The sequence below is a fragment of the Salmo salar genome, chromosome 01 (genome assembly GCF_965601325.2).
Source record: "Salmo salar chromosome 01, fSalSal1, whole genome shotgun sequence".
Classification (NCBI taxonomy): Eukaryota; Metazoa; Chordata; class Actinopteri; order Salmoniformes; family Salmonidae; genus Salmo; species Salmo salar.
The window spans coordinates 139,568,279-139,594,168 of NC_138291.1; the positions used below are offsets into that span (position 1 = coordinate 139,568,279).

At 41.7% G+C, this 25,890-nt stretch overlaps 1 protein-coding gene across 1 annotated transcript; it reads right to left on the bottom strand.

Annotated features, from left to right (window-relative positions):
- Positions 1 to 63: 63 nt before the first annotated feature.
- On the bottom strand, positions 64 to 25,152 carry LOC106562078 (calcium/calmodulin-dependent protein kinase type IV). Its single transcript, XM_014126641.3, has 11 exons — positions 24,730 to 25,152; positions 10,663 to 10,741; positions 10,491 to 10,553; positions 10,296 to 10,378; positions 9,986 to 10,058; positions 7,143 to 7,233; positions 6,790 to 6,864; positions 6,357 to 6,432; positions 5,595 to 5,721; positions 4,570 to 4,722; positions 64 to 1,677 (listed from the first exon to the last, which is right to left on the bottom strand). The coding sequence occupies exons 1-11, from the start codon at positions 24,849 to 24,851 to the stop codon at positions 1,513 to 1,515; spliced, it is 1,107 nt and encodes a 368-aa protein (XP_013982116.1). The 5' UTR covers positions 24,852 to 25,152; the 3' UTR covers positions 64 to 1,512.
- Positions 25,153 to 25,890: the final 738 nt, after the last annotated feature.

Here is a 25,890-nt window from a genome sequence, read left to right on the forward strand (position 1 = left end):
ACTTGATAAAAGTATTTGTTCAAAAAGTACATAAGCTGTCAGATATACAAAACCGCTCAAACGTATAACTTCATAAAGTTTTATTTTATCCTGCAGTCCATACCAAATCAATCCTAATGGTAACCATTTTAAGACAACACTGAATGATTAAATGTTCCCTTGAGCAAATAAAATGAATATCAAGTTGACGTCTTGGGGCCTTCAGAAGGCCTCTAATACTTCACTGTTTAACACAGATTACATCTGTCATGTGACGTAAGTCAACTATAGGGCGTTTTAACAGACAACCGCAGCAGTTCAATTCAACATTCCCACATGCAAAAGGACAACCCTTGTTGAATACATTTCATATATTATCCACAACATTCCTTTATACTGCAGGCAAAATCATGCTAAAATTCAATACACAGCCAGCCTTTTTCTTTGTAGATAAACAAACATTCCACTACAAGGCATGTCAGTTAATGGATTAATGAGAGAGAAATATTCGCACCAAGAAAACAGCCTCTTCCATTGTATATGACAGAGGTGGGATATTATCGAATAAATCAACAGACTCAACCAATTTTGGCACTGAATATCTACTCGTCCATTTCCGTGAAAATTGTGTATTTGGCAATAAAAAAACTGGGGTGCACAACCATTTTGGTATACAAAAGAAAAAGTTCTTAATGGTAAAACAACTCTACACTTTTAAATAACGTCACTTTTGTCTACCAATAACAGCTAGTTTTCAGTTTTCCCCTCCCCACTCAGATCACTCCCAGACATTCCTAGCAAAATTCTTGCTTGAGAAATTGGTCTTTGCTAAGAAGCAATTTTTGTTTCTTTTGACCATTTTAATGGATATTGTTACCCTGAAATTATTTGATTTTCTGATGAAAACGGGTGCATTGGACCTTTAACAAGATACTTAATATTTCTTACAAAAGGAGTGTAAAACACAGTTAATAAGATACAATAAGGCATTCTCCTTAGAAGTTGTAATAAAGGTTCAGTTTATGACCATCTGAAAAATGTGTCCAACCCGTTCTCCAAACAGATACTGTAGGCCTACACAACCACTACTACAAATCAACCTAAATCAGTTCTCCCGTCTATATTATATTCTGCCACCAGAGCAGCATGATGATTACCATCGTTATGAATTCATTTATAAACCGGCAAATTAATACTGTGAACACTTGGATGTCATTTTGCAGTTATGACATGTATAATGGAATAGATAAACCATCCAGTGAAGTTACTTGTTGTGTGAGTTAAGAAATGGGCATGCGCAGTCGTAAACTCTGATTTCACGTGTACTTAAAATACTTGTGGCATGTTGTTGCAATGTGCTGAGTCAGCATGGTTGTACATCATTTAATAAAATCAGTCACATGCAATAAAGCCAGGCGGAGTATCTCCAGTATAGGTGAGACCATATATGGTTCCTCTCAGAAACTGTCACAGTCCAACAGGAGGGTAGAATGGCTTCACAGGGTGACATGCAACAACAGAGGAGATCCACAGTTAGGATCCTTCCTTGATCTGTGACTGATTGTTCCGTGGCTGCTCCTCTTGTGCCCCTTCCTGATTGGTGGCGCTGTTGCAGTTGCTGTTCTTGCTGTTGTCAGCGTGGCTGTGACTGCCAGCGCTGCCCAATCGTGATGAGGCCACCACGGCCTTTACTGCAGCCTGTCAACAAACACATCATTCATCGACATAGTTTAGGATTAATGTGCAGGCCCACTCTGACTATGCAGATAAATCAACGAATTCTAGCAATCATTTACACAGAGTATACAAAACATTAAGAACACCTGCTATTTCCATGACATAGACTGATGAGGTGAATCCAGGTGAAAGTTATGATCCCTTATTGATGTAACTTATTAAATCTACTTCAATCAGTGTAGATGAAGGGGAGGAGAGGTTAAAGAAAGACTTTTAAGCCTTGATGCAATTGAGACATGAATTGTGTATGTGCCATTCAGAGGGCGAATGGGCAAGACAAAATATGTAAGTGCATTTGCACGGGGTATGGTAGTAGGTGCCAGGAGCACCGGTTTGTGTCAAGTACTGCGGCGCTGCTGGGTTTTTCACGCTCAACAGTTTCCCGTGTGTATCAAGAATGGTCCACTACCCAAAGGACATCCAGTCAACGTGACACAACTGGAGTCAACATGGGCCAGCATCCCTGTGGAATGTTTTCGACGCCTTGTAAAGTGCATGCCCCGACAAATTGAGGCTGTTTTGAACGCAAAAAGGGGGGTGCAACTCAATATTAGGAATGTGTTCCTAATGTCTGGTATATTCAGTATATGTTTGTATCTGTTCTGCCTGCAGCTATGGAACCCTGACCTTTTCACCGGATGTGCTACCTGTCCCAGACCTGCTGTTTTCAACTCTCTAGAGACAGCAGGAGCGGTATATATACTCTCGGCTATGAAAAAGCCAACTGCCACTTACTCTTGTGTTACTGACTTGTTGCACCCTCGACAACTACTATGATTATTATTATTTGACCATGCTGGTCATTTATGAACATTTGAACATCTTGGCCATGTGCTGTTATAATCTCCACCCGGCACAGCCAGAAGAGGACTGGCCACCCCTCATAGCCTGGTTCCTCTCTAGGTTTCTTCCTAGGTTTTGGCCTTTCTAGGGAGTTTTTCCTAGCCACCGTGCTTCTACACCTGCATTGCTTGCTGTTTGGGGTTTTAGGCTGGGTTTCTGTACAGCACTTTGAGATATCAGCTGATGTAAGAAGGGCTATATAAATACATTTGATTTGATTTGATCTGCTTGCATTCCAAATATACAGTCGAAGTCGGAAGACACCTTAGCCAAATACATTTAAACTCAGTTTTTCACAATTCCTGACATTTAATCCTAGTAAAAATGCCCTGTCTTAGGTCAGTTAGGATCACCACTTTATTTTAAGAATGTGAAATGTCAGAATAATAGTAGAGAGAATGATTTATTTCAGCTTTTATTTCTTTCATCACATTCCCAGTGGGTCAGAAGTTTACATACACTCCACTCAATTATTATTTGCCTTTAAATTGTTTAACTTGGGTCAAACGTTTCAGGTAGCCTTCCACAAGCTTCCCACAATAAGTTGGGTGAATGTTGGCCCATTCCTCCTGACAGAGCTGGTGTAACTGTGTCAGGTTTGTAGGCCTCCTTGCTCGCACACACTTTTTCAGTTCTGCCAACAGATTTTCTATAGGATTGCGGTCAGGGCTTTGTGATGGCCACTCCAATACCTTGAACGTTGTTGTCCTTAAGCCATTTTGCCACAACTTTGGAAGTATGCTTGAGGTCATTGTCCATTTGAAGGACCCATTTCCGACAAAGCTTTAACTTCCTGACTGATGTTGTGAGATGTTTCTTCAATATATCCACATAATTTTCCTGCCTCATGATGCCATCTATTTTGTGAAGTGCACCAGTCCCTCCTGCAGCAAAGCACCCCCACAACATGATGCTGCCACCCCCATGCTTCACGGTTGGGATGGTGTTCTTCGGCTTGCAAGCCTCCCCCTTTTTCCTCCAAACATAACGATGGTCATTATAGACAAACAGTTCTATTTTTGTTTCATCAGACCAGAGGACATTTCTCCAAAAAGTACGATCTTTGTCCCCATGTGCAGTTGCAAACCGTAGTCTGGCGTTTTTATGCGGTTTTGGAGCAGTGGCTTCTTCCTTGCTGAGCGGCTTTTCAGATTATGTCGATATAGGACTCGTTTTACTGTGGATATAGATACTTTTGTATCTATATCCAGCATCTTCACAAGGTCCTTTGCTATTGTTCTGGGATTGATTTGCACTTTTCGCACCAAAGTACATTTATCTGTAGGAGACAGAATGCGTCTCCTTCCTGAGCGGTATGACGGCTGCGTGGTCCCATGGTGTTTATACTTGCGTACTATTGTTTGTACAGATGAAAGTGGTACCTTCAGGCGTTTGGAAATTGCTCCCAAGGTTGAACCTGACTTGTGGAGGTCTATAAAGTTTTTTTCTGAGGTCTTGGCTGATTTCTTTTGATTATCCCATGATGTCAAGCAAAGAGGCACTGAGTTTGAAGGTAGGCCTTGAAATACATCCACAGGTACATCTCCAATTGACTCAAATGATTTCAATTAGCCTATAAGAAGCTTCTAAAGCCATGACATAATTTTCTGGAATTTTCCAAGCTGTTTAAAGGCACAGTCAACTTTGTGCATGTAAACTTCTGACCCACTGGAACTGTGATACAGTGAATTATAAATGAAATAATCTGTCTGTAAACAATTGTTGGAAAAATTACTTGTGTCATGCACAATGTAGATGTCCTAACCGACTTGCCAAAACTGTAGTTTGTTAACAAGAAATTTGTGGAGTGGTTGAAAAACGAGTTTTAATGACTCCAACCTAAGTGTATGTAAACTTCCGACTTCAACTGTATTCAATCAAAGGATATTGACACAAGCACACAATCATTACTTTAAAATGGCGAGACATCAATAAATTATACATGGTACTACTTGCTCCTCAACTACTGTACAAAAAAAAACGACTGAAAGAATTTGTTTTTGTATCTACCTTGAGTTTTCGGCGTGCATTGAACTCCTGCAGTTTCTTCTGAGCAGTGTCCATATGGGCTGAGTTAACTGCCTTCCCAGTCACCCAGGGGTGCTGCAGTGCTTGCAAGGTCGTTAGCCGCTTCTTTGGATCCTGGACAATCAGCTTTCTCACCTACAGGACAGCAGCACATACAGTAGCATATGGTTAGTAACTGGGTCACTGAGACCGTGAGTCTGAATTCATTATTTGCTTGGATGCTGTTTATGCAGTTTTTTTTGTCCCCATAACAAGTCGGCCCAGTTCGTAATTTGGAGATAAAATACAGAAATACAGTAGGAGATGGATGTAGTCTAGTTACCCTCCTTTTTTATCTTATTTTATAAATCAGACACACCTACATGGACATACTCCCACTGACCCTTCAGCTGGGAAACAGTTCACCTGACCCAATGCTACAATGCAGCATGCAGCCATATGCCTAACCAAAAGCAGAGGTGCATAAAGATGGCGGTCCATGCACTTACCACAAATTCCTTGTTTTGCTAAGTTCACCTTATTGTACATTGCTCTCTGTTATTCTATTTTTTTATGTATGGTCATTAGCAGAGTATAAATTATCCCAATTTCATCTCCAAGACGGTGGCAATTTGAAAAACCGAAAAAAGTAGGATTGTGCTGATTTATTGGCACATTGAACCATATCGTGTGCCGTAGTTTAAAAACTCAGTGTCGATAGTGCTAAAACAATGACGTCATATCGGAATTCTGCCATCTTTATGCACATTCGCCATTGTTTAACCCATGGTCTAACCGATCGGATGCTAAAGTGCAGGCATATTAGTCTGGAAGTACAGCACACTATGGTTTTTCATAAGCCAAGCCAGTAGTCGACAGGGCAAGAAGAGAACCCTCATGCTGGTTAGGTTTGCATTCTCCACCAATTACTGATTTATCAATTAGGTCTAAGTACCAGGGGGAAATGTCAACCCGGCAGCAGAACTGTGGTAACCTCTGGACCCCTGGTAACAATAAATAGAACTCACCAGATCCTTGGCATTGAGGGACACATTGTCCCACCAGGGGGAGACAAACTCATATTCACAGTTGAGGATCCTCTTAAACATGTACTGGTCCCCTCTATCATCGAAGAACGGTTCAAAGCCACACAGCCTGTCAGAGGGAGGATGAAAAATGAGGTATACATCAACCACAGACAGCTCCTATCTATTGATTCACTGGCTGGCACAGTCTGACAGGCTCTGACAGCCGCAGGGGCCTGAGCTACAACTCTTTTGGAGATGCAATCCTCCTCACACTAAGGTTTGCCTTTAAATGTTGGACAAAATAATAAGAAACTCACACACTCTCTTTTTCTCTCAGATTGACGTGCCTTCGAAATATGTTATTTTTTACAGTTTAATATTAATTAACTAGTAGTCTATATACCACTGTGCTTCTTCTGAATGCTGTTGCTTGCAGTTGCACTACCATTTCCCTGCTTGCTGTATAATGGGGAACTCACACCCACATACTATGTATACCAATCAGGATGTGAGGAGATAAAAAAAACACTCAACTGCTCTTAAACATGAATGCACCAACACCCTTGATCCAGAAACCAAAATGGTCTAACAATGCAATTAAAAAAGGTCTGTACTTCCTCTTATCAAATAAAGAACACAAATTGTTGATGCATTTTGTTGTTGTTTGTTTTCTGCTAACAAAAGAACAAAACTGTTCGGTGTCAAAATGAACTGACGTGACTCAGGGTTCCAGTACACTTTTGAGGGGCTGGTGTCACTTACAAGATGTATGTGATAACGCCCACCGACCACATGTCAACCTCAGGTCCATAAGCACATCCTCGCAGGATCTCTGGGGCTGGAGGAAGGCAGAGAGGGAGGGAAGGATAGAGAGGGAGGGAGGGAAAAGAGAAGCGCAGGATGTGGGGGGGGATGAGAGGCAACACGTGGAGGAGGGAGAGAAACAGAGATGAAAAACAGAGTAAGGAATTCTTACTGTACTAATTTATCCAAGGAAGAACGTACTATATAGTATGTGGATAAATATTACAATATACAGTGCAAACTATCCTCAGGGTACTTATCTCTGCTCAAAACTTGGCAGGTAAAGCATGCATGATCAAAACAACAACAATCTGCTATGTCTGAAATGGCACTGTCTATTATTTTGTTCCAAGTGAATTAAATAGCATCACAGTAATGGGTTACAACTCACCACAGTATCCTGGTGTACCACAAACTGTCTTCATTGTGACCTGATCGTCGATGATCTTTGACAGTCCAAAATCAGCTGCAAAATGAAAGAGAGCTACATTAGAGATCCTGCCTCTTTCTGGAAGTTCTCATTGTCTGGTATCGTTATAAAATAGTAGAATAGAATAAAATAGAATAGGACACCGGTACAATAGAATGGAAAACAAAAGAAAAGAATAGAATGGAATCGTTGGCATTGATCCCCCAATTATCTCAGTTCTGTATGTGATAGCACAGCAGAGTCTGTTCGGGCTCAGTGGATGTTCTTTGGGATAATCGTAGTGAATCCCACAGTGTATTGACTTACGCACCCACCTATTTTGAGGGGAGCATCTGGTGCTGAGGTGGCATATAGGAGGTTCTCGGGTTTCAGGTCTCGGTGCACCACGCCGTTCTCATGCAGGTACTGCCCAAAGACACAAGACAACAGCATAACTGACTGACTCCTATACACATATAGTGTTATTGATCTGTCTGGTGGTGAGTATGGAGCTGGACTGTTAGGGATTTTGGGGGCGGCATCTACCCCCACAGTTCATTTACTACGCAGAACCGTAACATTCCTGCATTATAGTGCACTGTTAAAAATGTAGAAACAAAATGCAAAGTTCAACTATTTTTCGCGTCCTCTTTCTTATCGTTGCCAATACAGTGTATTACACTGTAAAACAATATGCTATGATACTGTGTATTACACTGTAAAACAATATGCTATGATACTGTGTATTACACTGTAAAACAATATGCTATGATACTGTGTATTACACTGTAAAACAATATGCTATGATACTGTGTATTACACTGTAAAACAATATGCTATGATACTGTGTATTACACTGTAAAACAATATGCTATGATACTGTGTATTACACTGTAAAACAATATGCTATGATACTGTGTATTACACTGTAAAACAATATGCTATGATACTGTGTACTGGATGTAAGCATGTTTTAAACTGTTTTGGGGTTCAGCGAGGACTTTCACCTGTGTTACCACAGTAACTCATCAAACAAGGCCGCGTGGGCCATAGAATTCTGCACAGCTACAGAAAACAGCAGCACAAGGCAGCTTCCTTGATAACGCTGGTCATTGGAAAGACAAAGTTGGGATTTGAGTGAGGGAAAGCAATGTGTTCTCAGACTTTGTAGTGTCATGGATATAGACCTACTCTGACAAGTCTATGGCTCACTGTCTTGATAATGGTACCTGTTTGTAAAGCAACCTATTGTATAACTTCATATCATCTGCACACTGTGGGTGGGTGGGTGTATATCCAAACCCTTAGTTTCTTGTGTAAACTCTTAACATCAAGCTGTTGAAGAAAACCACATTCCATTCCACTGGCACTGACATTAAATGTATAAGCATCAAGGTTCGCACTGAAGGAGCTACACTTATTATGCAACAAAACAGACATATTTTCTGCTTGGGAATGACTGAGTTGAATAGACGTTGTTCACAGTGAACGAAGGCATCATTTTCTCCCCACACTATGTATTGTGACCCCCGCCCGGTGTGATCTCTCTATGATGTCAGAGGGGAATTCTCCTCTCCTCTCCTCTCATCCGATACGTGGAGTGTGGGAGGGATGAAAGGAGGGAAGAAGAGAAGGAGGTGAGGAGCGAAGACAGTAGCCCCCACCACACACACCAAACACACACACCGCACACATCCCAGGCCTCGCACGGATGCCATAGCACCACAACAAAAAGCTATTCGTACAGCACTGTAACCCAGCGACACAGCTGTGTATTCTCATTGACTGTGGTGCTCTTCTGCCAGAGAAAGTAAAGTAGGGCCTACCTGAGAGGTGGGCTAGCCGATGTATTTGGCCAATGAGGAAAATATTATTTGGAGATGCATAGGCTCTCAAAGGTAAAATATCAATATCAAGAACATTATATCCCGTCCTGACCAGTAAAGAGGTTATTTGTTATTGTAGTTTGGTCAGGATGTGGCAGGGGGTGTTTGTTTTATGTGTTTCAGGTTTGTGGTTAATGTTCTATGTTAGTATATTTCTATGTTTGTTCTAGTCTTTCTATTTCTATGTGTAGTTTATTGGGTTGACCTTCAATTGGAGGCAGCTGTTCCTCGTTGCCTCTAATTGAAGGTCCTATTTAGTAGGGGTGTTTTTTCATGGGTTTTTGTGGGTAGTTGTTCCGTGTGTAGCTGTATGTCTCACAGGACTGTTTTCTCGTCGTTGTTTTGATTAAGTTTTGTTTTTTTCTTCATAATAAAGAAGATGAGTTCACACATGCCCGCTGCGCCTTGGTCCAATCTTTACGATGAACGTGACACATTAGCCTAACACCCTCTTTTGACATAGTAAAAAAACGTCATGAAGAATCTCTGGATTCTCCGTTATCACAGCATAACGTGTCCAAAATAATCAACACATTGTGATGCTAAGATAACACCAAATGAGTTGCCTATAATGAAGGAATCTGTCACAAACAGAGTGGGGACTTAAGTGTAGATGTGTCAGTGAGATTGGCGGGAAATGAGGGTACCGCAATGCTCCACTGGGACGTTAGCAAGATATCCAGAAGGAGTTCATCATGTAACACAGACTGCAGAAGCTCTCTGCTGTCTTTCAAGTGACTGTGCACAATGTAAATAAATCACTCCAAATCAACACGGAATAAACACTTTCTCAGCACTTGCTCAACAACAAAAGGAAACTTTAAGAAACTGACTAAAACACCTAGTCCTAGGCTGGTTTCGATGTGTTAAAAATTCCCTGTCTGTCTTACTATTTAATCTCCTTGGCAACATCAATTTGTTGCTAACTGAGGATCATGGAAGGAGATCTCTTACAAGACACTAACAAGTTAATGCCGTATGACATATGGCTCGGTCCATGTGGATAAGATGTCAAAGATAGCTCAGTGAGAGACGTATGCTTGGTTATGCGATAGCTCAATGAAGTGAACTTAAACCGTGTCCACTGTTGATCCAACAGTGCTGGTTCAAATGACAGTGAATTTGGGATTTGATTACGGAAAAAGCTTTCTATTTCCCTTTTGTCCTTTATAATGTATAGATAAGGAGACAGGCGGGAGTGAATATGTGATGGTTTTACAGTATGTCAAGAGTTTGCTAGACATTTATTGGCCTACTTTTTGACATGTGTCAGAGGAAGGAAGTCAACTCACTGCAACAGCTTCTAGTACTTGTTTGACAGCATCAGCAGCATCCCGTTCAGTGTAGAAGCCCTTTTCCACAACCCTGAGAAAATAACATGTGTTGTGATTGTTGTAACAGAGGAATGGTACAGAGAGTGTGTGTGCGTGTGTGTGTTTTTGTGTGTGTGTGTGTGTGTGTGTGTGTGTGTGTGTGTGTGTGTGTGTGTGTGTGTGTGTGTGTGTGTGTGTGTGTGTGTGTGTGTGTGTGTGTGTGTGTGTGTGTGTGTGTGTGTGTGTGTGTGTGTGTGTGTGTGTGTGACCATTAGGGCAGTTAACTAACCTGTCAAATAGCTCTCCTCCAGTCACAAGCTCTAAGACCAGACTGATCTCTGACGGGGTCTCAAATATCTCTTTTAGTTTGATCTGGAAGAAGTAAAACAAAACAAACATGAATTCCGCATGAATAAAAAAAAAACACAACAGCAATCGTTAATTCTATGCAAGGGCAGCCCAATAAGTGCTGTAGAACACTCACAATGTTTGGGTGAGAGAGTCGAAGTAGAACACCTATCTCTGTCCTTACTATCTTCTTGTCCACCTGCAGAAACAAAACATAACTGGGTTAAAGAAGGACACTTAGCGTGTTGTAGTCGCTGGGTAAAATGACTACACTAAGACTCTACGGCGAATATACAGCGAGAACTTACTGTCTTCTTCAGCGTTTTCACCGCAAACGGCTTCTGTGTTCCCTTCTGTCGACATCTGCACACCACAGATGTCGCTCCCCTAAATGCAGAGGGAATACACAGTTAAGATACAAGAGCAACTGTCAAGTGGGTAGGGACACGATGTGCAAACAGCGCAAGGAAATGGTGAATAGGCTTTGATGAGATTCTTCTTTACTTCCATTATGGCTGCGTACAGTGCCTAGAGTGTTTGTCTGAAGCGTCAGTTGGCAATTCTCCCAAAGAAACTCAATGCTGTATTTTCTCTGTACTGACGCGTTCAAATCTGAGTGCTAGGTAGACAAATTACACCACAATCCCATAGGCCTATAAATTATTACAGTAGTAGGCAAACATGGAGATCAGGCCTATATTCCTTCAGGATTTAAGCAACACCTATGTAAGAATGCTGTTCATTGACTACAGCTCAGCCAGCGTTCAACATCATAGTGCCCACGAAGCTCATCACTAAACTAAGGACCCTGGGACTAAACACCTCCCTCTGCAACTGGATCCTGGACCTCCTGATGGGCCGCCCCCAGGTGGTAAGGGTAGGCAACAACACGTCTGCCACACTGATCCTCAACACTGGGGCCCCTCAGGGATGTGTACTTAGTCCCCTCCTGTACTCCCTGTTCACCCACGACTGCGTGGCCAAACACGAATACAACACCATCATTAAGTTTTACTTTAGTTTATTTGGTAAATATTTTCATAACTCTTCTTGAACTGCACCGTTGGTTAAGGACTTGTAAGTAAGCATTTCACGGTAAGGTCTACACTTGTTGTATTCGGCGCATGTGACAAATAAAGTTTGATTTGATTCGATTTCTACATTGTCATGTGTTCAGCGGTTCGGTCACCTTGGCCACTGGCTCGGGGTCAGTAATTATTTTACATTTACATTTAAGTCATTTAGCAGACGCTCTTATCCAGAGCGACTTACAAAATGGTACATTCACCTTATGATATCCAGTGGAACAACCACTTTACAATAGTGCATCTAAATCTTTTAAGGGGGGGGGGGGGCTTCAACTGGAAGCCAGTGGAGAGAGCGGAGGAGCGGGGTAACGTGAGAGAACTTGGGAAGGTTGAACACCAGACGGGCTGCGGCGTTCTGGATGAGTTGTAGGGGTTTAATGGCACAGGCAGGGAGCCCAGCCAACAGCGAGTTGCAGTAATCCAGACGGGAGATGACAAGTGCCTGGATTAGGACCTGCGCCGCTTCCTGTGTGAGGCAGGGTCGTACTCTGCGAATGTTGTAGAGCATGAACCTACAGGATCGGGTCACCGCCTTGATGTTAGTGGAGAACGACAGGGTGTTGTCCAGGATCACGCCAAGGTTCTTAGCACTCTGGGAGGAGGACACAAGGGAGTTGTCAACCGTGATGGCGAGATCATGGAACGGGCAGTCCTTTGTAATTAAAAGCCCTGGGCTTGTCAGAGTAGGAGTGCGGAATACGGTTATATGGACAGGGGAGGATGATTCTAGATAAGGGCCCTGAGCTACAAAGCCAACTAAAGATCTACTTTGTATTTATTCAAACATAAGTAGTACTGTTAGTTCTGAATAGAGCTCCACTTTGCATATGACATCTTTTACAGGTACAACATGACCCTGCTGTTGTCAGAGGAGTTGACATGACATTTTAAAGAGAAGATTGCTATAATGGCTTCAAGAAAGCAAAGGGGTACATACTGTGCTGCCTGCAGTATATAGAAAGGTAGCTATTGGAGCGCCTCCAATGTGCAAATAAATCACATTTGGTAGCACTGCTTACAAATTAGTGGGGAGAGGGAAGAGGCAGAGAGGGAGAGAGAGAGGGAGAGAGAGAGAAAGAGAGAGAGAAAGAGAGAGAGAGAAGCAGCTTCTGTGTTCAGAAGAAAGCACTTGGGCTCTCATTAGGTGTCCAGACCTCGATACTCACCATTACACCAGAAATACAAAACAGATTTTCTTTCTTCCCTCTCCCTCTCTCCCTTTCTCTCTCTTACTCCTACACACATCCTCTCTGCCTCTCTCCCTCTACCACACATTCTCTCTCTTTCCCTGCCTCTCACCCAAACCTCCTCTCTCTCTTCTCATCTCCCACATTCTCTCTCTCTCTCTCTCTCTCTCTCTCTCTCTCCTCTCTCTCTCTCTCTCTCCTCTCTCTCTCTCTCCCTCTCTCCCTCTCTCCCTCCCTGCCTCCTGTGGGAAATACCCTCACGGCAGGTCCATGTGAGCAGACATAAGGCAGGCATGACAGCCAGCTCACAGCTTCAATCCAACCACAACAACAGCCAAGAGTCTTAGGAGAGAGAATTCATGTGATAAACTAGACTTGGACTATACACTATTGTTGTGCAATGGAGCTCAGGGGCAAAGGCAAAGGCCTACCTAAGCATATAACACAAATCAAATAAACACTAATAACAAAATATCATTAAATTGTTATCAGGTTGACTAGATGACCTCATCCTAGCGTACCCTCCTCATTCCACTTTGGATCCCTCCCTGTAATTTCTACAATGCCTCATTTCATTAAATCATTAAATCTTAATGTCGTACAGAAAAGAGGGATCTATATTTATGAGTTTGCCCTGCTTTCTTCTCTGTGATGTATGAGAGCACGTGTAATGACCACTTTCCTATCCGACGTCAAAATGGCCATTAATTGGCAGAGGAGTAAGAGTTTGAAATACACAGACAGGCCACGACACAACGAAGAACTGAACATGTTATATCAATACATAGTTAGGCCTATACTCTACTATGTGTCCTCCTTATGTAATTGTCTAACAAAATCTGTCTAAATATCTGAGCCAGTTCTTGAATAAACTACCAATTTATTCCATTCATTTATTTTAGTCCACGCATGTGTTAATCCACTTTATAAATCCACCTCCCAATTCAACTTCTCCCTGCATTGTTTCCGTCATCCTTATTCCATGATTTCACACTTTAATTATATAGCATTTTGTTGAGCCTCTCAACTCTTGGAGAGATAAGCGTTATTTCATTCTAAAGTCATTGTATACACAGCATATGAGTCAAGATGCTAGACCACTTAGCATTGGAGGCTGACACCCTGAGAATGAAGTCTGTTCTAGCACTAAGCTCTACAGGGACAGGCAAAAGAGATCTGCACATAAAGCTGTACAGAGATCTGCATATATCCAGACCCTGGTCTGTCCTGCACTCCAAAAGGGTTCTTCGGCTGTCCCTATAGGAGAATCCTTTTGGGTTCCATGTAGAACTCTCTGTGGAAAAGGTTATACATGGAATCCAAAAATGGTTCTTCAAGGGGTTCCTCAATGGGGACAGCTGAGGAACCCATTTAGTTTGTAGAGACCACCTTTTTTTCTAAATGTGCACACACACACACACAGACACACAGACACACGGGGAAATTAGCTACTGCTATCATCAGATTCAGTTGTGGGATGATTTAATGAACAGATGGGCCTTCTACATCAAGCCCAGAGAGCTCCATCCCAGATCATCAGTGATGAATTCCACTAATTGACTAATGGATCATATTCATCATTCTGGAATGGTCATATCCATCCACAGCACCAAGACAAACACATCATTGATACTAAAACATTTAGTATCAATGAACAACACAAGCTCATATAGCTTTCCCCATAATTTTGCAGCCAAATGCAACAATGCTTCATGTGGGACAATATTGCTTTACGGAAGGAATTTTTTTAGGTAGGCTAAATTGTTTGAAATGTCCATGTTTGTCATACTCATTTACTGTTACAATTCCACTGTAACGGACTCAAATTTGTACTTAAAATGTATCTCAAACAAAAACAATTTATTTCAAAGTTTAACAAAATCACATTAACTGGAAGAACTGTGCAGAATTTCGGTAAAATCTTTTTATGTGCCATGTTTTCCAAAAACTCAGTTAAATATTTGAGATTCAATGATGTCTGCAGAAAGAATGGGGTTTCAGCGATGACATGACACATTGACTTTGAAAAAATCTATTTGGGTTATTGAACTACAGTAGGTGAAGTGGATTACACCAGGTAACGGAATTGCGGTAACGATGTTTCATCATGGGTCCCTGATCTACAGAAATGTATAATTATGGATATGAATGTCATTCTCTTCATGGTGATGTATCCTAAATAGGTACACAAAGGTATAAATATGTAATATCCTCCTTTGCATATTTGGGTATTATTCTACACACTGGCTATTATTTTAATGAGCTCTGCCCCAACAAGATCAAATTTGATTGGTCCAGACAAGACCAAATCCTAACAAATCATACGTCTATGTTTCACAAGTTTGGACATCAAAGTACAGCACAGTAGAGTAAAGTATAACACAGTACAGAAGAGTATTTCATTGTAAAAAAAAAAAAGGTTCATCTTTATTTAACTAGGCAAGTCAGTTAAGAACAAATTCTTATTTACAATGACGGCCTACCCCAGCCAAACCCGGACAACGCTGGGCCAATTGTGCGCCATCCTATGGGACTCCCAATCCCGGCCTGATGTGATATAGCCTGGATTTGAACCAGGGGCTGTAGTGACGCCTCTTGCACTGAGATGCAGTGCCTAGACCGCTGCGCCACTCGGGAGCAGCATGTGATACAGTAGAGTAGAGTTCAGTGCAGTACAGTACAGTGTACACAACTCTAGTGTGCTCTACTGCGTACTGTACTGAACTCTACCTTTCTTTACTGCACTCTGTGCTGTACTGTACTGTGCTATCCGAACTTGTGAACCCAACTGTGGTCTGTGACTACTATGATTTCCATTGCAACCAATTCAATTGCAGAAATTCCGTTACCAATCTTTCAGAAATTCCGTTACCAATTTGGTAATGGAATTGAGTTTTAATCACCTAATAATTCATAAACAAATTTGATATCAGTAAAAACACGAACTAATTGTCAGGTCTACCTTTACTTGTTACTTGTTTTCATTATCCTCTCTCCTCATGAGGGAGAGAAATGTTTAAATATATTAAAGATATGTAGGTTGTTGGTTACGGAATTTCAAGGCACAAGGCAATGTTTCTTAAAAATACAGATGGCAGAAACATTTCACCAAAACTAAATATAAGTATTGATATTAGTTGGCAGCGGTTTTTACTTCAACATTATTGTGTTTAGCTGTATTTGTAATTGTCACGTCCTGACCAGTAATAGGGGTTATTTGTTATTATAGTTTGGTCAGGACATGGCAGGGGGTGTTTGTTTCATGTGGTTTGGGCTATGTATTTAGGTAGAGGGGTATTTGTATTATATGGTTCGGGGTGTGTGTGTATGTAGAGGGGTGTTGGATTTATGTGTTCCGGGGTTTTTGGTTTATGTTCTTGTTTTGTATTCTAGGGTTTCTATGTTGTGTATTTCTTTGTTGGCCTGGTGTGGCTCTCAATCAGGAACAGCTGTACATCGTTGTTTCTGATTGAGAGTCATACTTAGGGAGCCTGTTTTCCGCCTGTCCCTTTGTGGGAGATTGTTTTTTGCATTGCTTTTGTGTAGCCTGCGAAACTGTCGTACTGTAGTTTATTGTTTTTCGTATTCACTTTACAAATAAAGTTATGATGAGCACGCAACCCGCTGCGCCTTGGTCTAATCCCTTCGACTATCGTGACAGTAATACCTTTTAAGACTTTCTGGTAGACGTTTTCTAAGACTTCTTTTCCATCTGTTTGACCAGAAATCAAAGCCTTTGCTTATTTCAAATGTTATTTGGCCCTTTATTTTTTTTAATTAATTCTTAGCTGTCATTTGACACCCAGTTAGACATGTTCTTATGAACTTCACGTTGGTATTCAAGGGTCCTTTTACATCTTAATTTAATTCTCTACAAAAATCTTAATATGCTGCAAATTAGATTAATAAAGATAACTGTCCATGGAGAGGATGACACAGATGAGGGTAATAATAATAAGCTGGATCTGCCCTCTGAATTGCACAATATGATTTTCCCCTGGAAACTACACTGACCTCTTTAATAAGTAACAGGCAAAATCCAATCACGTGTAACATCTCCAGCATGAAGTGTGACAAATGTAGAACAATGTAGGATATTGACAAGCTTATTTCAGATGGCAAAGATGCCTATTTTTGCACATCTGAAGGTTGTCCTCAAATAGCCTAGGTATCAGTGCCTGTCACGTGGCTTTACACAACATGGATGGAAATAACAAATTAACTTCAATTTAAAAACGACTGTCTTTTTCAATCACAGTAGTTACAATAACCCTCAAGCTTTTCTAAACCAACGAAACAAGTCATCTGAGTGAAGGCATCTCTCTGCTGTTGCAGCTCAATGCTGCCTGCCTATATATTACACAAGCTGCTCTTGTTTCAGTTTTGTACTCACACAACATTATGTAATTCCAGAAGAGATGCTGCTGCTACTCTCAGGAGCAAGACAAGCTACAGTACTTCTCCAGCATGCCAGTGGCAATCAACGGTGATCATTTGCCCACTACAGTCAGGTCAAGACCCTGGTGTGGACGACGAGCACACAGATGAGCTTCCCTGAGATGGTTTTCGACAGTTTGTGCAGAAATTCTTTGGTTGTGCACAGTTTCATCAGCTGTCCTGGTGGCTGGTCTCAGACGATCCCGCAGGTAAAGTAGCCGGATGTGGAGGTCCTGGGCTGGCGTGGTTACACAGGGTCTGCAGTTGTGAGGTCGGTTGGACATGTCATGGAAATTCTACACAGGGACACTCAGTCAATCTTAAATTAATCATTCTTTATTATTAGCGTGCTGAAGAGGTTCCAACCAGCTAAATGCACCAAGATCAGGAGCTCTTCCGGGGCAGTCCCGTTAGTTCTCTTATATACAGACAAGTAACATTTGCATAATTTTGCTTATTCATCATTCATAATTAATTGATAATTAACATGTGCTTCATTCATGTGACCAACCAAAACTGGGTCATGCTTGTGACATACCAATACCTCACGAGGCTTCTTCTCTCTAAGTTGAGACCTAGAAACTGTGATATCTTTAATTCTCAAAAGAAGGGTTGAGACATCTGAGGTATTGTGTTGTGTGACAAAACTGCACATTTTAGAGTGGCCTTTTGTTCCCAGCACAAGGTGCACCTGCGTAATGATCATGCTGTTTAATCAGCTTCTTGATATGCCACACCTGTCAGGTGGATGGTTTATCTTGGAAAAGGAGAAATGCTTACTAACAGGGATGTAAACAAATTTGTGCACAACATTCAAGACAAATAAGCTTTTTGTGTATATTGTGGAACATTTATAGGATCTTTTATTTCAACTCATGAAACATGGAACCAACACATACATGTGGCGTTTATATTTTTACAGTATCTCCTACAGGCAACCCTGTAATTGAGTGGGCATGTACACTGTTAGCTAATTCCTGCCTTTTGCAATAGAAATAGCCTGCACAATCCTGTGGGAAAGACGCCGCTTACAAAGCACTCTACCTCAAGCAGGATTAGCAAAAGGCTGGAAAAGCTGCCATATACACTTTCAGGGTGTAGAATGAATGGCCCTGCACGAAAAGCCCCAGTAGGATCATTCAAATGTCCACCAGAGAGCTCTGAAAAAGGAACAATTCCTTTATTTTGGCACCAACGCTCGAACACCCACCACAAAAAGTATATGGACACCTGCTCGTCGAACATCTCATGCCAAAATCATGGGCATTAATATGGAGTTGGTTCCCCATTTGCTGCTATAACAGTCTCCACTCTTCTGAGAAGGCTTTCCACTAGATGTGGGAACATTGCTGAGGGGACTTGCTTCCATTCAGCCACAAGAGCATTTGTGATGTCAGTCACTGATGTTGGGGGATTAGCCCTGGTTCACAGTCTGTGTTCCAATTCATCCCAAAGATGTTCGTCGGGGTTGAGGTCAGGGCTCTGTGTAGGCCAGTCAAGTTCTTCCACACCGATCTCGACAAACCATTTCTGTACGGACCTTGCTTTGTGCATTGGGGCATTGTCATGTTGAAACATAAAATGGCCGTCTAGAATGTCATTGTATGCTGTAGTGTTAAGATTCCCCTTAACTGAAACAAAGGGGCCTAGCCCGAACCATGAAAAACAGCCCCAAATCATTATTCCTCCTCCACCAAACTTTACAGTTGGAACTATACATTCGGGCAGGTAGCGTTCTCCTGGCATCCACCAAACCCAGATTTGTCCGTCGGACTGCTAGAAGTGGGATTCATCACTCCAGAGAACGAGTTTCCACTGCTCCAGAGTCCAATGGTGGCGAGCTTTACACCACTCCAGCCGACACTCGGCATTGCGCATGGTTTGCGGCTGCTCGTTCATGGAAACCCATGAAACTCGAAAGTTCTTATGCTGACGTTGCTTCCAGAGGCAGTTTGGAACCGAGTGAGTGTAGTGAGTGAGTGGCGATTGGAATGAGTAGGTGTGTCAAAACTTTTGACTGGTACTGTATTTCACCAGTAGGCCTAGTAAATGTACCGTTGATCCCTGTCATTTGGTTCTATACATTTCTGTTAATACATGTATTAATTACAGTAATTTATCGTTCTCATTCTCGCAGTGGAAACATTGTTTGCATTGTTCACAATCTGCTACACTTGTGAGAAACAAGTTTTGGTTTATTTCATAACCATCCCCCCCAAAAGAATGTTGGGAGTGCTCCATGTGAACAATGAGCATGTGTCTGCTTACTCTATACTGATACTGTTGAGGGAACCCGCACGCCAGAGCCGGCATAGAAAAAGCCTAGCTGGCCTGCTTCACGCAAATGTAGGAAAGTGCCCATTTGACTCACCACGTCCACCACTAATAAGCTGAGCTTCTCAGTACGTTTTTCTTCACCTCAGACAGTAAACCAACAAAGTCAGTTTTTTTAACATCTATTGAGAATGATATTAGTTCCTCACAGTATTTGAAAAATCTTTTCAACACTCTCCCTGCCTCGATAATCATCAAGCCTCAGTGTGAAAGAGCAAAATAGCATGATCTGATGGTCCCATATATCCAGTGGAAACGTCATAAAAAACTTCTGTCTGTCCCGAGCTCACTGGGCTGCATAAATCTGAGAGCCCGGAATAGGCTAGGTGATACAATGCTGCAAGTTCCCTAGGGACAGCTTCAGGCCGGACACAGTTGATTGATTTGTGTTACGCCTACTCCCGCTCCCCCTCCCTGGTGCTTGAGGGCACCAGACTGCCCATTATTACACATACCTGTCACCATCGTTACGCACACTAGCGCGTCTATGGACTCACCTGGACTCCATTACTTTGTTGATTGCCCCTCCTATATCTGTCTGTTCCTCGGTTTGATCCCCGTGTCAGCAAATTGTTGTTTTGTTTCCCCTGTCCAGACGCTGTCCTTGTTTGTTTCTTGTCGATTATTTATAAAAAATGTTCACTCCCTGTACTTGCTTCTTGGCTCCCGGCGTCTGTCCTCACAGAATGCTGACACCAATATTTGAAGCATCAGGGAGTTTTTTTGTTTTTGTTGGTGAGGTAGGGTACGGGTGCCGCTGCCGAAGGAACCGGGGGTGCCTCAGCTGGCTCGTCGGCCTTCCACGCCTTAGCTGACTCGAGAGGTTTTCTTGCCTCGGTTTGCTCGGCAGGCTCCCATCCCACGTCATGCCTCAGCCAGCTCGTCGGGCTCCCACGCCTCAGCCGGCTCATCTGACTCCCGCGCCTCAGCCGGCTCATCTGACTCCCATGTCTCGGCCGGCCCGTCAGGCTCGCCCAGGTGGGACGCCGAGTGGCGCCCCTGGGGGGGTGGGATGGGGGGGGGGTACTGTCTTGCCTGCTCCCGCTCCCCCTCCCTGGCGCTCGAGGACGCCAGGCTGCCCATCATTACGCACACCTGTCACCATCGTTACGCACACTAGCGCGTCTATGGACTCACCTGGACTCCATTACTTTGTTGATTGCCCCTCCTATATCTGTATGTTCCTCGGTTTGATCCCCGTGTCTGCATATTGTCGTTTTGTTTCCCCTGTCCAGATGCTGTCCTTGTTTGTTGATTATTTATAAAAAAATGTTCAGTCCCTGTACTTGCTTCTTGTCTCTCAGCGTCTGTCCTCACAGATTTGATACAATGTTTCACTTCACTAGAGATAGCTCAAGACAGATTAAAAGGGAGGAAGACAGGTGGAGTAGATAGATGAATGCAATTAAAAGAACCTGCATTTTCATCAGGATATTTTATACTGTTTTTATTTATTGGCTTTAGGCCTATGTATTTTATTTAATTGACGATGGAAGTTATTGGCCTATAGGCTGTCTCTGAGTTCCATTAGCTAATTTCTTTATCTGCAAATGGATCACGGTGCATCAATGTGTCCATATGGCAGAGGCTGGTGCTCTCGCATTAGTTGAATTTTTACTTTTAGATTTTTTTTATTTTAATTCAGATGATTATGATTACCTGAGACAATGATTTTGAGAAACTAAAACGTCATTATTGAAATGAAACTGTTCCATGATAATGCGCATAAGCCTATAAAATAATCATAACTGCCACTCAGATCGGTATAAATGGTAGGATAAATTGTAAGCTTCCCCAAACTTGAAACTCACACACGGCCTATGATATTTACTCCCATGTGCACACGCTTGCACACAATGGAGGTCCTGTGAAAGAAACGTGCCCCTCTATAGAACCCATTGCCCGTCCAACTGATTCCTTCTGGCACCGGCACTGCCCATGAGCCAACAGATATGGATAGCCTATGTTCAGCCCTAAATATAATATAGTATCCCCCATTTCATCTTACCAAAATCAATTATCAACCTGAATTAATTCAAACTCAACAGGCCGCCATCTCCCTGCTCACGACCAACAGCAGCATGGGCAGAAGCAGGTCCATTATGGGACTTCTGTAGATGGCTCTAATTTCCCTGATTCTATGCATTAGATTCCCTCTCTCCATTCCATATGCCTGATTAGGGCTCAGTGGCAGATCCTTGAGTGCAACTGTGGTCCCGATGCTATCAGACTGCCTTGTATAATACAATTAGTTATGAATATGGAGTAGGGCTCTTCTCATGTGATTGTGGCGGCAGAGCCAGAGCCATATAAAGCAGTGCCAGTGCATGATCAATACCACTCCTTTAATACGGTAGCCTATTGTGTGACTTTCCCTGTCTATCAGTGTACGAGTGTTTTGTTACTTGTCATGTTTTGTGTTTTTCGTGGACCACAGGAGGAAGAGTAGCTGCTGCTTCTGTAAAAACTAATGGGGATCCAAATAAACAAGTAAACAAATACACACCTCAGTCAGGTGTTCAGAACGTAAGGCGTAAAGGAAATAAATACAACACATACACCAATCCATATCATGTCACCAGACCACCAACTGAACGTGTTATAATCTGCTATGAAATCATTAACATGTGCTCCTGCTTATTTCTTATTTTCATATCTTGTGTGTTTTTGTTCTACCTTGTTATTTTTAGTATTACACTGCATTGTTGGGTTTGGAGCGTGCAAGGAAGGCATTTCAATGTACTTGTGCATGTGACATTAAAACTTAAAACTTGCTGCTGGTGTCTCACAATGTCATTGCCTGGAGACTGTTTAGGTAGGTGACTTGCTTTATGTAATCCACAGAGTATCTCAAATCAGGACAATATGTTAATAGTACTGCTATAACTCACGAGCAAAAGTGATGAGCAAAACTTCTTTGTATCTATTTTTCATGCTTTGGAAGTGTTTACAGTTGTACAGAAAAGTGCTATGAGGATAAACATGACCAAACAGAGTTGTGTTTTTCCCAATGGACCATGTTCCTAAAAGGACAATTACCGGTGTGACAGCCTGGTCTCAGAGCTTTTCGTATTAATCTGTACGCAAATCGAAGACACTCCATTTAGTATGATATGTTATATTTGGTATGGTTACATAAGACAGATGGTTACTTAAAGCAAAAACAAAAAAGGTCAACGTCCTGCAACCCAAAGATTGCGAGTTCGAATCTCATCACGGACAACTTTAGCATTTCAGCGAATTAGCAACTTTTCAACTACTTAGCGACTACTTAGCATATTAGCTCATCCTTCCCCTAAACTTAAACCTTTTAGCTAACTTTTCACTTAAGCCTAACCCTTTTAGCTAACCCTTCCCCTAACCCTACTCCTAAACCTAACCATAGCTAGAATGTGTAACATATTATACATTTGCTAATTCGTAACATATCATACATTTCGCAAATTCGTAACATATTGTACGTTTAGCAAATTCTTAGCATAATAGGTTATGCGAATTCGTAACATATCGTACATTTTACAAATTCGGAACTTAATATAATACGAATTGTCCTTCATAACATACAGTGCATTCGGAAAGTATTCAGACCCCTTGACTTTTTCCACATTACAGCCTTATTCTACAATGGATTAAATTTAAAAAAATCCTCAATCAACCAACACACAATACCCCATAATGACAAAGCAAAAACAGGTTTAGACATTTTTGCAAATGTATAAAAAAAATAATAAAAAAACCTTAAATAAATATTCAGACCTTTTGCTATGAGACTCAAAATTGAGCTCAGCTGCATCCTGTTTCAATTGAACATCCTTGAGATGTTTCTACAACTTGATTGGAGTCCACCTGTGGTAAATTCAATTGATTGGACATAATTTGGAAAGACACACACCTGTCTAGATAAGGTCCCACAGTTGACAGTGCATGTCAGAGCAAAAACTAAGCCATGAGGTCGAAGGAATTGTCCATAGAGCTCCGAGACTGGATTATGTCAAGGCACAAATCTGGGGAAGGGTACAAAAAAATGTCTGCAGCATTGAAGGTCCCTATGAACACAGTGGCCTCCATCATTCTTAAATGCAATTAGTTTAGAACAACAAAGACTTCCTAGAGCTGGCCGCCCAGCCAAACTGAGCAATCCGGGGAGAAGGGCCTTGGTCAGGGAGTTGACCAAGAACCCGATGGTCACTGACAGAACTCCAGAGTTCCTCAATGGAGATGGGAGAACCTTCCATAAGTACAACCATCTCTGCAGCACTCCACCAATCAGGCTTTCATTGTAGAGTGGCCCAGCCAGAACCCGGACTTGAACCCGATCGAACACCTCTGTAGAGAAAATAGCTGTGCATCGACACTCCCCATCCAACCTGACAGAGCTTGAGAGGATCTGCATAGAATAATGGGAGAAACTCCCCAAATATAGGTGTGCCAAGCGTGTAGCGTCATACCCAAGAAGACAAGGGTTGAATCGCTGCCAGTATGCTTCAAAGTACTGAGTAAAGGGTCTGAGTACCTATGTACATGTGATATTTAAGTTTACTAACTTTTAATAGATTTGAAACATTTCTAAAAAAAACACTTTTTGCTTTGCCATTATGAGGTATTGTGTGTAGATAGATGAGGGAAAAAACGATTTAATCAATTTTAGAATAAGGCTGTAATGTTTTTTTTAACATATTTTTTAAATTTAACTAGGCAAGTCAGTTAAGAACAAATTCTTATTTACAATGACTACCTAACCCGGCCGACGCTGGGTCAATTGTGCGCCGCCATTCGGGAGCAATGTAGTGGAAAAACTCAAGGGGTCTGAATAGTTTCCGAATGCAAGGTATCATATGAAATGGGTGATGGAAATCCACAAATTAATACATACCATACAAAACGTAACATAACATACTAAATAGAAAGTATCGGATTTACTTACTAAATGCTCTGACCAGGTTGGGCATGATGGAAATTGACTGTTATATTACATAACTTTTTATAGCCTTATCAATTATTTAGATGACAATTATGAATTTTTAGATTGTTGTTAAATAATCGTTTTCTTTAGCAAAAGCATCAGGAGATGCTAATCTAGGCAGGAAATTGTGGTAACCGAATGCATTCTCTCCTGTGTTGTACGCAGATTTTATTTCCATTTAAAACAAAATAGTGTTTATTTAATTGATGCAATACAATTTCCTGCATGTCCTTCGATCACTTACTAATACATTATTAAAATAATTGATTGAAAAGACCAGAAGATCATCAGAATGCGACTCCCTCGGCAGTGAAAACATGAGAACACTGAATACAGTAGTACTGTACAGAGAGAGATGATGCTCACCGTCCCAATTCGGACTCCAACTCATAGTAGTCAGCCAAGATCTCTTTCTTCGATCCATCTATCCAATAGTCTGGAGCAGGGGTTGCCCCTGCTCTGGACGAGAGCATAGTGACTTTAAGCATCACCAGCTATCCAAACAGATTTAAGTATCTTGACAGCTCGTCTCCCCTGCGGCGATTCAAGGCTTGACTCAGTTACAGTGGTTTGAAGAAAAGCGAGTTGTATACTGTCAAGCTGTGATAGAGACGCGCGAAAGACCGTTATCTTCTCCAAAGCAGCAAAAACCCAGCCTTTTGTAAGATCTAATATGAGTTACAAGACCATTTAAAGGACCGGGTAGCGTAATGAGCTTGGTCCTAAATGCATATTATTCACAGCCTCCAGCCCAGCATTGCTGCCATATTGCACTCAGTGTAAAGGAAAGTGTGCAGACAGTGGAGTCTGCGTTAGAGGGTTTCCACCGGGTCTTACTGTCGCTGGTTTAACATCCAAAAACAATTGAGTTACCTTTACCTGAGGTCACAATCAAGCACGTCATGTTACCATAACTACCAGACATAATTGTGTTGCTTTTTAATGACATGAAAATAGGCCTACCATATACACAGTGCATTCAGACCCCATGATATTTTCCACATTTTGTTGTTACAGCCTTGCTCTAAAATTGATTAAACATTTTTTTTGGGCCTCAATCTACACACAATACCCCAAAATGACAAAGCAAAACCGGATTTTTAGCAATTAAAAATAAAGAAAAAAACCCCCAGAAATATCACATAAGTATTTAGACCCTCAGTATTTTGTTGAAGGACCTTTGGCAGCGATTAGGTCTTGGGGACCTTCAATGCTGCAGACATTTTTTGGTACCCTTCCCCTGATATGTGCCTCGACACTCCTTCGACCTCAGGGCTTGGTTTTTGCTCTGACATGCACCGTCAACTGTGGGACCTTATATAGACAGGTGTGTGTCTTTCCAAATATTATGTCCAATCAATTTAATTTACCACAGGTGTACTCCAATCAAGTTGTAGAAACATCTCAAGGATGATCAATGGAAACAGGATGCACCTGAGCTCAGTTTCATAGCAAAGGGTCTGAATACTTATTTTAATAAGGTATTTCTGTTTTTATTTGTAATAAATTTGCAAACATTTCTAAAAA